A 12253-nucleotide genomic window follows, 5' to 3' on the forward strand; every position below is an offset into this window, starting at 1 on the left:
CACCACACTCACTGTGAGCACATTTGTCCAGGTCCTTTGCATTATCTTTGTCTAAATGATTTCCATGCTCTTCTACTCTTTTGGCCTTCAAGAAGTTGAACAGGTGTTTTGAAACTGATTCTACCATTTACTAAGAAAATTGTGTGAACTGGCAAAGCCTCTGTTAACTGATCTGTAAAGTGGGGTAATAGTGATCTTAAAATAATGTGAAGATTAACTGAAATAAGATATAAATTTCGATTGTAAAGTTAACCCATGGATACTCAATAAATATTTGTGGAGTGAATGTTAGTTCCGTTCTCCTTATAGCCATGATGAGTATATGAGTTTGAAGAATTTTTTTCTTACCTACCTAAACAATAAAAAGATGAGATGGGGGGCTTCCCTGGTGGCGCAGTGGTTGAGATTCTGCCTGCCAGTGCAAGGGACACGGGTTTGAGCCCTGGTCTGGGAAGATCCCACATGCCGCGGAGCAACTGGGCCCATAAGCCACAGCTACTGAGCCTGCGTGTCTGGAGCCTGTGCTCCACGACGAGAGGCCACGACAGTGAGAGGCCTGCGCACCGCGATGAAGAGTGGCCCCCGCTTGCCACAACTAGAGAAAGCCCTCGCACAGAAATGAAGACCCAACACAGCCCAAAAACTTAATTAATTTAAAAAAAAGATTAGATGTTAATATTTGAAGATATTTTTAAAGGGGTTTGACGCCATTTCTTTTCTTTTTTAAAATATTTATTTATTTATTTTTGGCTGCGCTGGGTCTTCGTTGCTGCACAGGCTTTATCTAGTTGTGGCAAGTGGGGGCTACTCTTCGTTGTGGTGGGCAGGCTTCTCACTGCGGTGGCTTCTCTTGTTGCAGAGCACAGGCTCTAGGCATGTGGGCTTCAGTAGTTGTGGCACACAGGCTCAGTAGTTGTGGGACACAGACTTAGCTGCTCCGCGGCATGTGGGATCTCCCCGGACCAGGGCCTGAACCTGTGTCCCCTGCATTGGCAGGCAGATTCTTAACCACTGTGCCACCAGGGAAGTCCTCTTTTCCTTTTTTTAATCTTTTCTTTTTTCTTTTTTTTGGCTGCGTTGGGTCTCCGTTGCTGCACGTGCGCTTTCTCTCTAGTTACGGCAAGTGGGGGCTACTCTTTGTTGCAGTGCATGGGCTTCTCATTGTGGTGGCTTCTTTTGTTGAGGAGCATGGGCTTTAGGCATGCGGGCTTCAGTAGTTGTGGCACACGGGCTTAGTTGCTCCACGGCATGTGGGATCTTCCCGGACCAGGGCTTGAACCTGTGTCCCCTGCATTGGAAGGCAGATTCTTAACCACTGCACCACCAGAGAAGTCCTTGAAGATTTCTTAAACAGTCATTAGTGTCTCCTTTGCTCTATGATCACTTCAAATGCTAATTATAGAGACTTTTTTTTGTCTTGGTCTATTTTTGTTTATAACAGCTGTATTGAGATATAATTCATTACTATAAAATTCATCCTTGAAAATACACAATTCATTGGTTTTTTAGTATATTCATAGAGTTGTGCAATCATCATCAGTATCTAATTTTTAAACATTTTCATTACTCCAGAAAGAAACCCCATACCCCTGAGCAGTCACTCCCCATTCCTTCCTTCCCATTACTCCTGGCAACCACCTATTTATTTTCTGTTAGTTCTGGCCATTTTATATAAATGGAATCAAACAATATATGACGTTTTGTGTTTGGCTTCTTTCACTTAGCATAATGTTTTCAAGGTTCATCCATGTTGTAGCATGTATTAGAACTTCATTCCTTTTTTAAGACTGAATAATATTTCATTTTGTGGAATAGACCACATTTTGTTTATTCATTCATTAATGGTAGACATTTGGGTTATTTCCACTTTGGAGCTATTATGAATAATGCTGGTATGAACATTTGAGTACAAGTTTTTATATGGATGTATGTTTTCAGTTCTCTTGAGTATATGCCTAGGAGTGGAATTAGAATAGAATCTTTAGTTGATAAAGCAAAGAATTTTCATTTCAAAGCAAAGAGTTCTCATGGTGAGAGAACTAAAGTTTCTTATTTGGGGTGTTCCCGTCTGTTTGTTCCTTAAGATTAAAACTCTTTGCACTGGACCTCACAGAAGACTGTGCTCCCTGAGGTGCTTGGCACATCATAGAAACCAACAAAATCAAGAGCCTTTTCTGAAAGGATCAGAAATAATACAAATGCCCCCACATGGTAAAGGATGTTTGCATTAGCATAGGGTAACAAAATAACCCCCAAATCTCAGTGGTTTACTCTCATCAAAGCATTTATTTTCATTTACTTTATATACAGGTGCAGTGCAGGAATCAGAAAGGGAAAACCCTCCTAAAAGGATGAACTTAAGGAAAAGTTAGATTAAGGTGAACACATTTCAAAAGTATCCTATCTTCTGCTAGAGCAAGAGCCTTTAGAGTGAGGGTAAGAATGTTTACCATTCCCCTTCCCAAACAAAACTGAATGGAAAGGTAGAGAAGGGGGGGTCTGGAACAACTTTTGGAGTGATGTTGCCATCCAGTTCAAGAGCAGACTTCAAGCACTGCCTTTATCTTTATAGAAAGCGATGGAAAGGGAAAAAATGTCTTTGAAATACTGCTTGGCATTGAGCATCATATGGTCAGTCACACAGAGGTCACTAATCACTCTTCCCTTTCTTGTTTTTCAGTGAACGAGGTAATTGGGAGAGACATGTCCCAGATTTCTGTTTCCCAAGGAACAGGGGCAAGCAGGCAGGCTCCCCTCCCAGGTCCTGATTCCCTGGATTTAGGAAGATCCGACGGGCTCTAACAGCGCTCACTGCAGCACTGTGTCCACCATCATGTACTTCTCAGCATGTTTCTCTTTGGACCTTGGGCTTCCAACTCTGCAACCTTCAGGATGGAGCCAGGAGTTGGGATCACCATATGTGGGGAAAGCAGCATTCCTCCAACTCAGGCCTTGTGTAGATTTTGTAAAAGAACAGGAGCAGCACAGGCTGTCTGATCTTTGGGGAAATGAGCTTTGCTTTTTATATTTAAATAGGATACTTTTATATGATGGGTGCTTTGAGTGTGAATGCAGCAGGCTCTCCATTTCAGAGGTGCTGCTTTTGCAGGTGATCTGGTTGCTTAGCTAGGATTGGTGATTTGTATTGCTTTATTGTCATTTGAAGGACTCTTTAGCTTTGATATTTTTAAAGTAGAAACTTTTGATAAAACTTTCCAGAGGCAAACATTAAAAAAAAATTATTCCCCCAAGCCCACACCTATGCCTCGGAAACTCAGCATGCGTCCTGAAGCCTTTCATAGATTCATAGGAAGTAAAGCCAAATGTAGCTCATACCTCTTTATAAAAGTAAACTGTTAGATAAAATGACACCATTCCAATCATTGAAGTGTTGGAATATAAAATGACATTCCAGAGCATAGCATTTTTGTAACTTTCTAGGTAATCTTCCTGCAATCTCTCCATGCTGTCTCCATGTTGAAATTGCTTTTTTCCCTCAGGGCCTTGGGTAAGATAACTACATGTAAGGGAACTTTGAAAGGTGGGGTTTCTTAGCTTGGTAGCTTTAATTTCCTGCCATCCTACAAACAGGTAGACTGTGGAGTACTCTTCCCTTTTGTGTCCTCTGGTCCCAGACCTTTTCCAAGTGGAAGCATCTCCATTTGGCTGCCACAATCTTGTGATGATTTGTTTAGGCAACTTTGCTGCTTCTAGCTTCTCTAGAGGCCAGGCTGTGTCAGAAGCTAAGTACAAATGAGCTATGCTTCAAGACACGAGCAGAGAACATTCAGGATTCCAGATGGGACGCATTTAAGATTTACACTGGCATGGAAGGCTTTTCCCTCATTCTGTTTACAGCCTAAAATGATTCTGGCCTACCCTCCCATCTGCATGGCCTAAAAAACAGCCTTTTTCTAAAAGGCTTGAGGCAATTCCAAAACTGAGATAGCATTCTAAACCTGACCCTCCACACCAAAGATGTCCTGGTGGTGCTGCTGGTAAGGCTGGTGCCCAAGGCGGGGCCAGCAAGAAACTCCAGCCTGCTGTCTACCAAAGGAGGTGCCCAACTTGGGTGCTCTTTTCAAACCTTGCCCTTACCCCTCCCCTTAATGGGATTAGTTTGCTGTTCCAAGGCTTGGGCCTATTTCAACACCCCTGAAGTTTGCAGTATGTTTTCAAATGAAATGTACTTTTATTCAGGAAGCAAATTTTCTGAGTGCCTACATGTGAGACAGTGTGCTGGGCTGGTCAAAGGCTTAATGCTATTATTGCAGGGGATTGTGGGTCCTAGATGCCAGGACTGTCTACTGAGGCCAAGTGAGGCCTGGGTGGAGGGAGCCAGCTCATTGCCTACCACCTCTAGTCAACCAGTTAGGAGCTATTGACCCAGGATGAGGAAGTATGGTCCCTTTTTTTTTTTTTTTTTTTTTTTTTTTTTCCCATTTAATCCATGATGTTTTAGATTCTCCCTAAAATTAGTTAGAAAAAAGTGCTTGTACTTCAGCAAATCACTCTAGTCCTTCTTGGAGCCTGGTGTTGTCACATTTTCTTTGAAAGTGAGTTTTGTGTCATAGTGTGGATAGTGAGATTTGCTTCAGGGCCTGTGGTTGGAAGCCCAGAGTTTCCTTTGGAGGGTTTGCGGCGGCTGGCCGCCTTGAGATGAAGTTCCAGAGAGTTGGCCAGACTTGCCTCCACCCTCTTGTCCCTGGTGTAGCTGCCTCACGTGGGGTTCTTGCAAGAGCTTCCCTTGCAAGACCCTTTGGGGGTTGCTCTGCTGCCCTCAAGAATAAAAGCCTCTATGATACAGAGTTGCTATGCACCAAATTTTGATGCCTTTTAAATACCTTGATGCCTGTAGCACTAGAAATGCTCTTTCCTATTTAAAATAAAAATTAAATTTTAAAATAGAGCTTTGTATACTATGTAAGCAGTTTTGTATCAGCTTTGTAAAAGCTTTGGTGTAAAAGACAGTATTTTTTGGTTTTGTAGATAAATACCTTAATTTTTGTGCAACATAGTGGTGTTACAGCACACATCCATTGGACTATGCAAATTGATTTCTAGTAACAGCACTGAGCAACTGGGCATGTGCTAGGACCCACCCCTTCCCCCTTCAACCCATGCTATATCTTGGGTTGAGGAATGGGATGAGCAGCCTTCTGCTTACTGGAGATGCACAGAGAAACGTGGATGAAAACAGCTAGGAACAGATGTCTTTGGGTTCAAGTGTGGTGCTGCTGCCCGGGGTGCAACCCACCCCTGCCCAGGATTAGCCACTATCACCAGAGCTCTGCTGAGTCCGGCTGTAAAGCCCTGTTTTGATAATCAGAACAGATGGTCATCTGTAAGGCTCAGATGGGTTCAAGTTGAAACCTTGTATTTTATAAAATGGATGATGTTCAATTAAGGAACTGATTCTCAGTTATGTTTACAGCACTTGAGATTGTGTTTTCTTGTACATTTTGTATTTTAAAACCTTTTATAGGAGTACAGTGCTCCTTACACAAATACAAAGGGAAGAAGAGCCAGCAATTCGGGCTCCTCAGTTACAGTGCTGAAATAATAAACAGTGACAGGTCAAGTCTCCTTGAAATCTGCCTGAGTGTTCCTCTGCATAGGGCTGGTGTGGAGCCCCTCACTGTGCCAAAGTGAAGGGCACTTTGGCTTTTAAAAAGTCCACTTGGTTGGGAACCTTTGTTTATTTTACGGAGGAGAGGGTAGAGTTCCAAATTCCTTCTGAAGCTTCAGTTCAGCACCCTCTAATGGGTGCAAAGGACATTCCAAGGTGTCTGCCGAGTTCAGGACAACTGACCTGCCCAAGGTGTGCATGAAAAGTAGGCAGAAGTCCCTTTAAAAGTCAAGCCTGAGTTTTTGTGTGAGGGCCTCCTGCCCCCTATTGTCCTCTGGGGATATTGCAGTGCAGTCCATCAAAACAGCCTGTGATTTTTGCCATCTGTTATTCTTTGTGTCAAGCTAGAGGGGGGCTAGCATCCTTAGGTGGGACCACCCCCTGGCGCAATGTGACCATGGAGGTCAGTATCCTGGGGACTGGGGCCAGCGCTCTCTGCCACCCTGCCCCCACCAGAAGGGACAGGGGAAGGTAGAACATTGGGATCTTTACTCAGAAGGCCCCTGGAGTCGAGTCATATGCTGAAGGCACCAGGGTTTACATTTTTTAGAAAGAAAGCAAGCCTCCTATGGACATCAGCCCTATGGAATCTGTAGGCATGGACCATAGCCAAAACAGAACAAAGGCTCTCTGCTACTTAAGAGGCCCAGATCAGACCACTGGGAGCAGGGCAGTGTCATTCCACCCCCAGCCCTGCATTCAGGGTCCAGCCATCATCTTTGGGATGAACAGGCAGAGTAATAAGTAGGGGGGATAGAGCTGGGGCTTGAGCTCCTCTGGGGGCTTTCTGAGAATTTTGGCAAGCCAGAAAGAAGCTACCAACCAGGTTGAGGGCGCTGGTTCTCTGGATGCAGGAGAGTCCCGTTAGCTGAGGACATCAGCCAGCTCTTACCTCCTGGCTCCCTCACCTACAAACACACCCATTCTTTGGGGGCCTGTAGCACAGTGCGAGGTGGGTCACCAACAGGCATCAGACTGGTGTAGTCATCAGGGGCTAGCTGCAGAAGTTACAGATTATTTAGGCAGGGAGCTCCAGGCTCAGCCAGGTTCCCAAGCCCTCCAGCCACACCTCACCTGGTAGGCCTGGAAGATGCTGAGCAGATCCTTCATACCAGCTGTGTATGGGACACCCTGCATACGGACCAGGGCTCCTGGCTGGGACAACACTGAGGTGGGAGCAGAGGCCAGGGCAGCAGGGGGCGTGGTGAGGTAGCCCACAGTGGTGGGGGAGACTGGGGGGCTAGGGTGGGAAAGGCAGGGATTTAGTAGTGCAGTGCCACCTGTGGCCTAGACCAAGACCTACCTGCCTCTTCCCTTGCCTCTGCCTTGTGTTTGGTTCATTTCCTCCTCCCTAATACCCCTGTCTCTACAGAGTCATCTCTGTTCTAGTTTGTAGATGGCATCAGGCAGCCCACATCTGTCACTCCCTTGTCGTCTCAGAGTAAAGTCGAAGTTCCATCAGACCTTGAGTTATTTGACCCAGGAAGGGGATCATGATCCTCCCCCAAACCAGGACAAGGGAACAAGACTGTGAAGTAATCTTAGCAGCAGGGTACCTGGGGTAGTAAGCTGTGTAGTTCATGTAGAGTTGAGTGGCTGGCCCTGGGTAGTAGGCAACCGGGGTGGGGGCAGCGGGCACCCTGGCAGCCGGGAGCAGTGCTGAAGAGGGATACAGAGCTGCTGTCTCAGTGGGAATGAGTGTTGGGGTGGCCTGGAAGGTGGCGTAGGTGGGCGGTGAGAGGCCTAGAGGCAGAAGTAGAGAGCGTATCTGCAGGGAGCCCAGCACTGCCCTGGGTGGGGCAGCCAGAAGGGAGTCCCCACCGTAGAAAGTGAGGGTTATAACATCCTGGCCCCCACATGCCTCCTTCCCCAGCCCCCTGGGACACTCACAGGGCAGCTTGCAGGGTGGAGGGGACATGCCACTGCGGCCCAAGGTGCCCCCCATCAGGACATGGCTCATCTCCTCTGTGGAGCAGGGGACCACCTCCACATAGCGTTCCTTCATTGCTTTCTTATGGCAACGCTGAGCAGCAGCTAGGGCCCGCTCTGCTGATGTCATCTGGATGAAGGCATCACCCGATGGCCGGCCCTGTGCACACCATCTTGTAAGCAGTCTGTCGTGTGCAAAAATGCCTTCCTCCCAATCACACACTCCTCTGTAACTAAGTGTCCTCCCCCACTGGATGCAGCTTTACCTGCTGGTTGAGTACCATGTGCACACCGTGGGGCCGAATGTCAGCTGCTGCCTCCCCCAGAAAGCTTAGGATGTCTTCGATGGTGGCTGTGTAGGGCAGGCCTCGAAGGCGTACACAGTCTCTCCCGGCGCCAGCTGCCAGTGGGAAGGGGATAGGCAGCAGTGGAGCAGTCAGTGTGGGAAGGAGTGGGCTGGAGGCATAGCGGGTCAGGACCTAGTAAGGAAGGAAGCAGCAGGCTGGTTATGCCAAGTAGGGCAAGGCCAAGGAGGGCATGGAAGGGGCACCCTGGAGAAGCACACAGGGGTAGGGGGAGCCCTGGGTGGCTCACCTGCTGCACCTCGGCTGCAGTGCTCCGGAAGAGTTCAATGTATCGCTTACCCAGCGTGCCCTTATGCCTGCGTAATGCAGCCTGTGCCAGCTCCTCACAGGCGAAGAGGGCAAAGGCATCACCAGTGGGCCGGCCGTCAGGGTGGCGCACAAAGAGCAGCCCATCAGCACCCCCAGTCACTGGGCACTCTGGCCCCAGGAAGCCTAGCACATCTGCTGGCCCAGCCGAGAAGGGCAGTCCCCGTAGCCGCAGGATCACTTGGTCTTCCCGTGACAGGAAACGAGCAACCTCTAGTGAAGTGCCTTGGTGGGGGGCGTGGGAGTCACCTACTGACTTCATTTGTGCCCTTCCAAATACCCACCCACACCTAGCACACATGGGAGCAGAAAGGCAAGGGGTGTCAGGGAAGCAGGACATGGATCAAGAACCAGGGGGATCTAGATGCTGTTGGGAGCACACTCACCCCCTGCGATCTTTACAAACTCCTCTCCTGTTGCTTTATATACCTGTGGGAACAGCCCATGAGTTTCATGCTTGCCCGGCCTCAGCTCTGCCCTGCTCCGCTCCCAAGCCCAGAGCCCCACCTCAATATAGCGGACACCCATGTGGTGCTTGTGTCTCTGCAGTGCTAGGTCCCGCTGCTCGCTGTCCACAAAACGGATGAGGGCCTCACCATTTCTGCGGCCCTGGGCATTGAGGCACAGTGCTACACCACCCCTGTGGAGCCAGTGCTGCGTTAGTGCCTCCTGGGTAGGCCTGCCCTCCTGGGTCCACCCATGCTGCTGTACCCACCTGGCAATATTGAGCCCTGTGAAGAATCTAGCCACGTCCTGGTCTGATGACTGCCAGGGCAGCCCGCGAGCCCGAACCACAGTCTCGCTGTCCACCATGTCGGCCTTGCTGCTGTGGGACGGGGCTCAGTCAGAGCTGTCCAGCTGGTGTCACCCCATACCTTGCCCCCTCACTCACCAAGGCCCTGTCTCATATTTCTGCTTTACCACTTCGGGCTTCGAAAACAGTTGACCTGAGAGGAGATGGCATGGGGGTCAGCAGGGTCTGGTGGAGGGGGGTCTCCCCACCAAGCGCTGCAAAAAGAGGACAGTTGAGGGGGATGAGGAGGTAACAAAGGGGCTTTCACCTTGTGGTCTCTCAGAGGTGACAAATGGGGAGGGGAACTTGGAGGAAGTAATAGGCAGGCAGTCACCCAGCCCTGAGAAAAGGTGAAAGGTGGTGAGAGGAACCTTACCGCTGGGTCCATCAAGCAGGTGGAGGATGACAGCTACCATTGTCTTCACTTCCCACACCCCAAAATCGTCCTCTGTGGCATCTGTCTCCAGCCCCAAGTCTATGAGCAGAGAACTAACAATGAGGAAATCCCAGCATGAGAGGGCAACTAGCATGTCCCACCGAGGTTCAAGTCCCCTACATAGACACATGCAGAATCCTGGCAAACACATTTGTTTTGGCCCAGCTCATGGATCCCCTTAAAGGTCCCCAGCCCAGACATATGTAGACATATGCCCACATTCCAAATGTGCACAGGCACAGAGACATGCAGTCAGGGACTCAGCAGATAATGTAAACTTGCATGTGTTCATTCAACCCACCAGCATGCACATACTCGGAGACATTCAGCCTACAACCGCCCCTCCACCGTAATCCTACTAGGTCACAGATACCCTGTGCCATGGTGGCCACAGTGAGGTCCCTGGCAGGGCGGGTGCTCGGGTGCTGCATGTGGAACTCTCTGCGGAGGTCGTAGAAGGAGAAGAAGGTGTCGGGGAGCGCCAGGTTCTGGGGGCACATGGGAATGGGGATGAATGGGGGAAACTGAGCTGCCCTGCCCACCCCTGTGACAAGAGGGGTCCTAGGAGCCCTACCCCCTGTTGTGCCCTTAGTGGTGGCATACCTTCCTGGAGGCCTCAGGGTGCAGGACCTGTCGCAGCAGCTGCTGCCCATCAGTGCAGAGCATGTAGGGGCCCCCGCCCAGCAAAGCCACATCCCCGCTCACCAGCTGTGAGAACTAGGAACAGGGAGCGGAGAGAGACAGAGGGACTCACAGCTAGGCGGGCAGGGGGAGGGAGGGCGCAGGCTTGCAAAGCTGGTTCAGCCAGATGTTCAGCCCTACCCTGCCTGGGGAGGAGGTGGCTATGCCTGTTGGGCCTGGCTCTGTGTCCTCCTTCTCCCCCGTCCACTGTCACCTTCTCCAGGCCAAATGGGAGCAGTCACATATCACCCAAGCCCCCATCACACACACTCCAGGAGTCTGGAATGGGGCCAGAGCAAACACCTGGTGGAGTAGACAAGCCAGGTGGGAAAGGGCGGGGCAAAGCAGGTTAAACCTGTCCCTGACCAGGTGGGGGAGGCCCAGTCCTGCCTGAGGCCCGGCCGGCTCATGGTTAATGGCAGCCCCACCCCTAGGTCTGACCAACTGAGGGGCAGAGAAACTCCAAGGACAGAACTGACAGAGCTCCACACCTGGACGCCAGGGGCAGCATGAGCTTTGACCCAGATCTTATCGACCGGCTGGCACTGGGTTGTTTGCTCATAGAGGGGGCGGAAAGCTGCCTTGCCCCACCCCCATCCTCTATCCCTGATGGAGAACTGGTACAAGCACAAACCACAGGCCCAAGAACCTCTTCTAACCCCAGCTTTACAATCTGTGCCTGTTTCCTCATCAGGAACCACCAGAGTTGTTGGAAGATGAAAGAACTTGTGCTAGTAAAGCACTTTCACTCATTCCACTCAAGAGTCAGGCACAGGGTGAGCCCAGTAATGAAGATAAGAAAAACAGCAAAGGGAACCGACTCCCACTTCAGCCAGGGCCGGGAGGCACCCCAGGCCTTTGCACTCAGGGGGCAGGTAGCCTCCAGGCGGGGTCCAGACAGCGCCCACGCCTGGCCAGCCGGCCGAGACAGGCCTGGACGAGCAGCTTACACCTGGTGGCGCCTGCCTCCTGGGCAGAAACCACCCTACGCCCCTGCTCCAGCGTCCTCCTGGCGGATGGGTGGGCCGAGGACGCAGGCAGCAGGGACCGTGACCTATGGCCAAGTCTGGGCCCCTTGGCCCTTTCAGCTTCCGGCTGCTGTTCTGAGAGACCTGGCCAGGCAGGTCCCCAGAGGCGTCTCAGCCTAGCTCTCCCGCAGGCCGGGGACTCTGGGAGGGGTCTCGCAGCCTCCATCTCCACCCCCTCAGTAGGAGTGGACCACTGGAAAGTCTGAAAAGACGCCCCCCTAGGAATGGCCGGCACACGCGGACACACGGACACGCGGGAGTCGCTGAAAGTTTCAAACAACAGGAACCCGTCCTACCGCCCCGGCCAGTTGGTTGTGGTGCGCCAGGCCTCGCCTCCTGCCGCCTCTCCCGCCGAGAAATGTCCCTGCAGCCCGGCCGGGCCTCCATTCACCCCGGCCCCAGCGCTCACCTGCTGCAGCACCTTGTCCAGCGGTTCGGCCCGCGCCAGGCTGTCGGCGCTCAGGCCGCTCGCCTCGCGGCACTGCGGGCTCAGCGCGGCCGCCTCGGCGCGTACCAGCGACTTATGCAATGTCCCCACCTGCGAGCGGCGGGGAAAACCGATCAGCCGCTGCGCCCCTCGGATCCTGAAGTTCCCTGGAGATCCCACCGCCCTCTTTCCACCCTACCTGGCGGCTCCGCGGCTCCACCACTTGCCAGACTAGGAGGATTAAGTCGGTCTCGTCGGAGCCCAGGTCCTGCCCCAGCGCACCCGCCGTTGCCCCGAACAGTATGACCAGGGGTCCAGGCCCGGGACGGGGGTCGGCAGCGGAGTCTGCGGCGGGGTTCGGGCCTGAGGGCGGTGGCTGGGGTGGCGGCGGAGTCATGGCCGCAGAGGAAGAGTGTGCTCGACGAGACAGACACACGCGGACCGACGGCAGACGCGTTTGGGCTTAGGCGGGACACCGTGTGTTATGGGCGGCACCTGCGACCCGGCTGCCGCAGTGGGCGCTGCTGAGACCCGCCCAAGGCGCCCCGCGGGGCGGGGCGGCTACCGGTCCCCGCCCTCTCTGGGCGAGTTACCTGTCGGCCCCGCCGGCCACGTGACCGAGGGCGGCCCCTGGGAGCCATGGGGGAGGGCCGCTAGAC

The 12253-nt window shown here is 51.8% G+C and overlaps 2 protein-coding genes across 2 annotated transcripts in view; one reads left to right on the forward strand and one right to left on the reverse strand.

The window, feature by feature from the left end:
* LOC103068460 (nuclear factor of activated T-cells, cytoplasmic 3-like) overlaps positions 1-3226 on the forward strand; it is a 52045-nt gene extending 48819 nt beyond the window's left edge. The window contains 1 exon segment of the mRNA XM_082931189.1: positions 2681-3226. Within this exon segment, the coding sequence (XP_082787315.1) occupies positions 2681-2802 (122 nt within the window). The 3' untranslated portion in view covers positions 2803-3226.
* Positions 3227-5451: 2225 nt separating this feature from the next.
* Positions 5452-11991, reverse strand: ESRP2 (epithelial splicing regulatory protein 2). The gene is made up of 15 exons (XM_007460907.1): positions 11794-11991; positions 11577-11705; positions 10062-10175; positions 9832-9946; positions 9399-9497; positions 9122-9176; positions 8945-9055; positions 8737-8869; positions 8616-8658; positions 8153-8454; positions 7825-8037; positions 7520-7718; positions 7186-7372; positions 6704-6869; positions 5452-6627 (listed from the first exon to the last, which is right to left on the reverse strand). The coding sequence occupies exons 1-15, from the start codon at positions 11989-11991 to the stop codon at positions 6538-6540; spliced, it is 2154 nt and encodes a 717-aa protein (XP_007460969.1). The 3' UTR covers positions 5452-6537.
* Between the last annotated feature and the right edge of the window lie 262 nt (positions 11992-12253).

This window comes from Lipotes vexillifer, unplaced genomic scaffold (assembly GCF_000442215.2).
Source record: "Lipotes vexillifer unplaced genomic scaffold, Lipotes_vexillifer_v1.1 scaffold3148, whole genome shotgun sequence".
Lineage (NCBI taxonomy): Eukaryota > Metazoa > Chordata > Mammalia > Artiodactyla > Lipotidae > Lipotes > Lipotes vexillifer.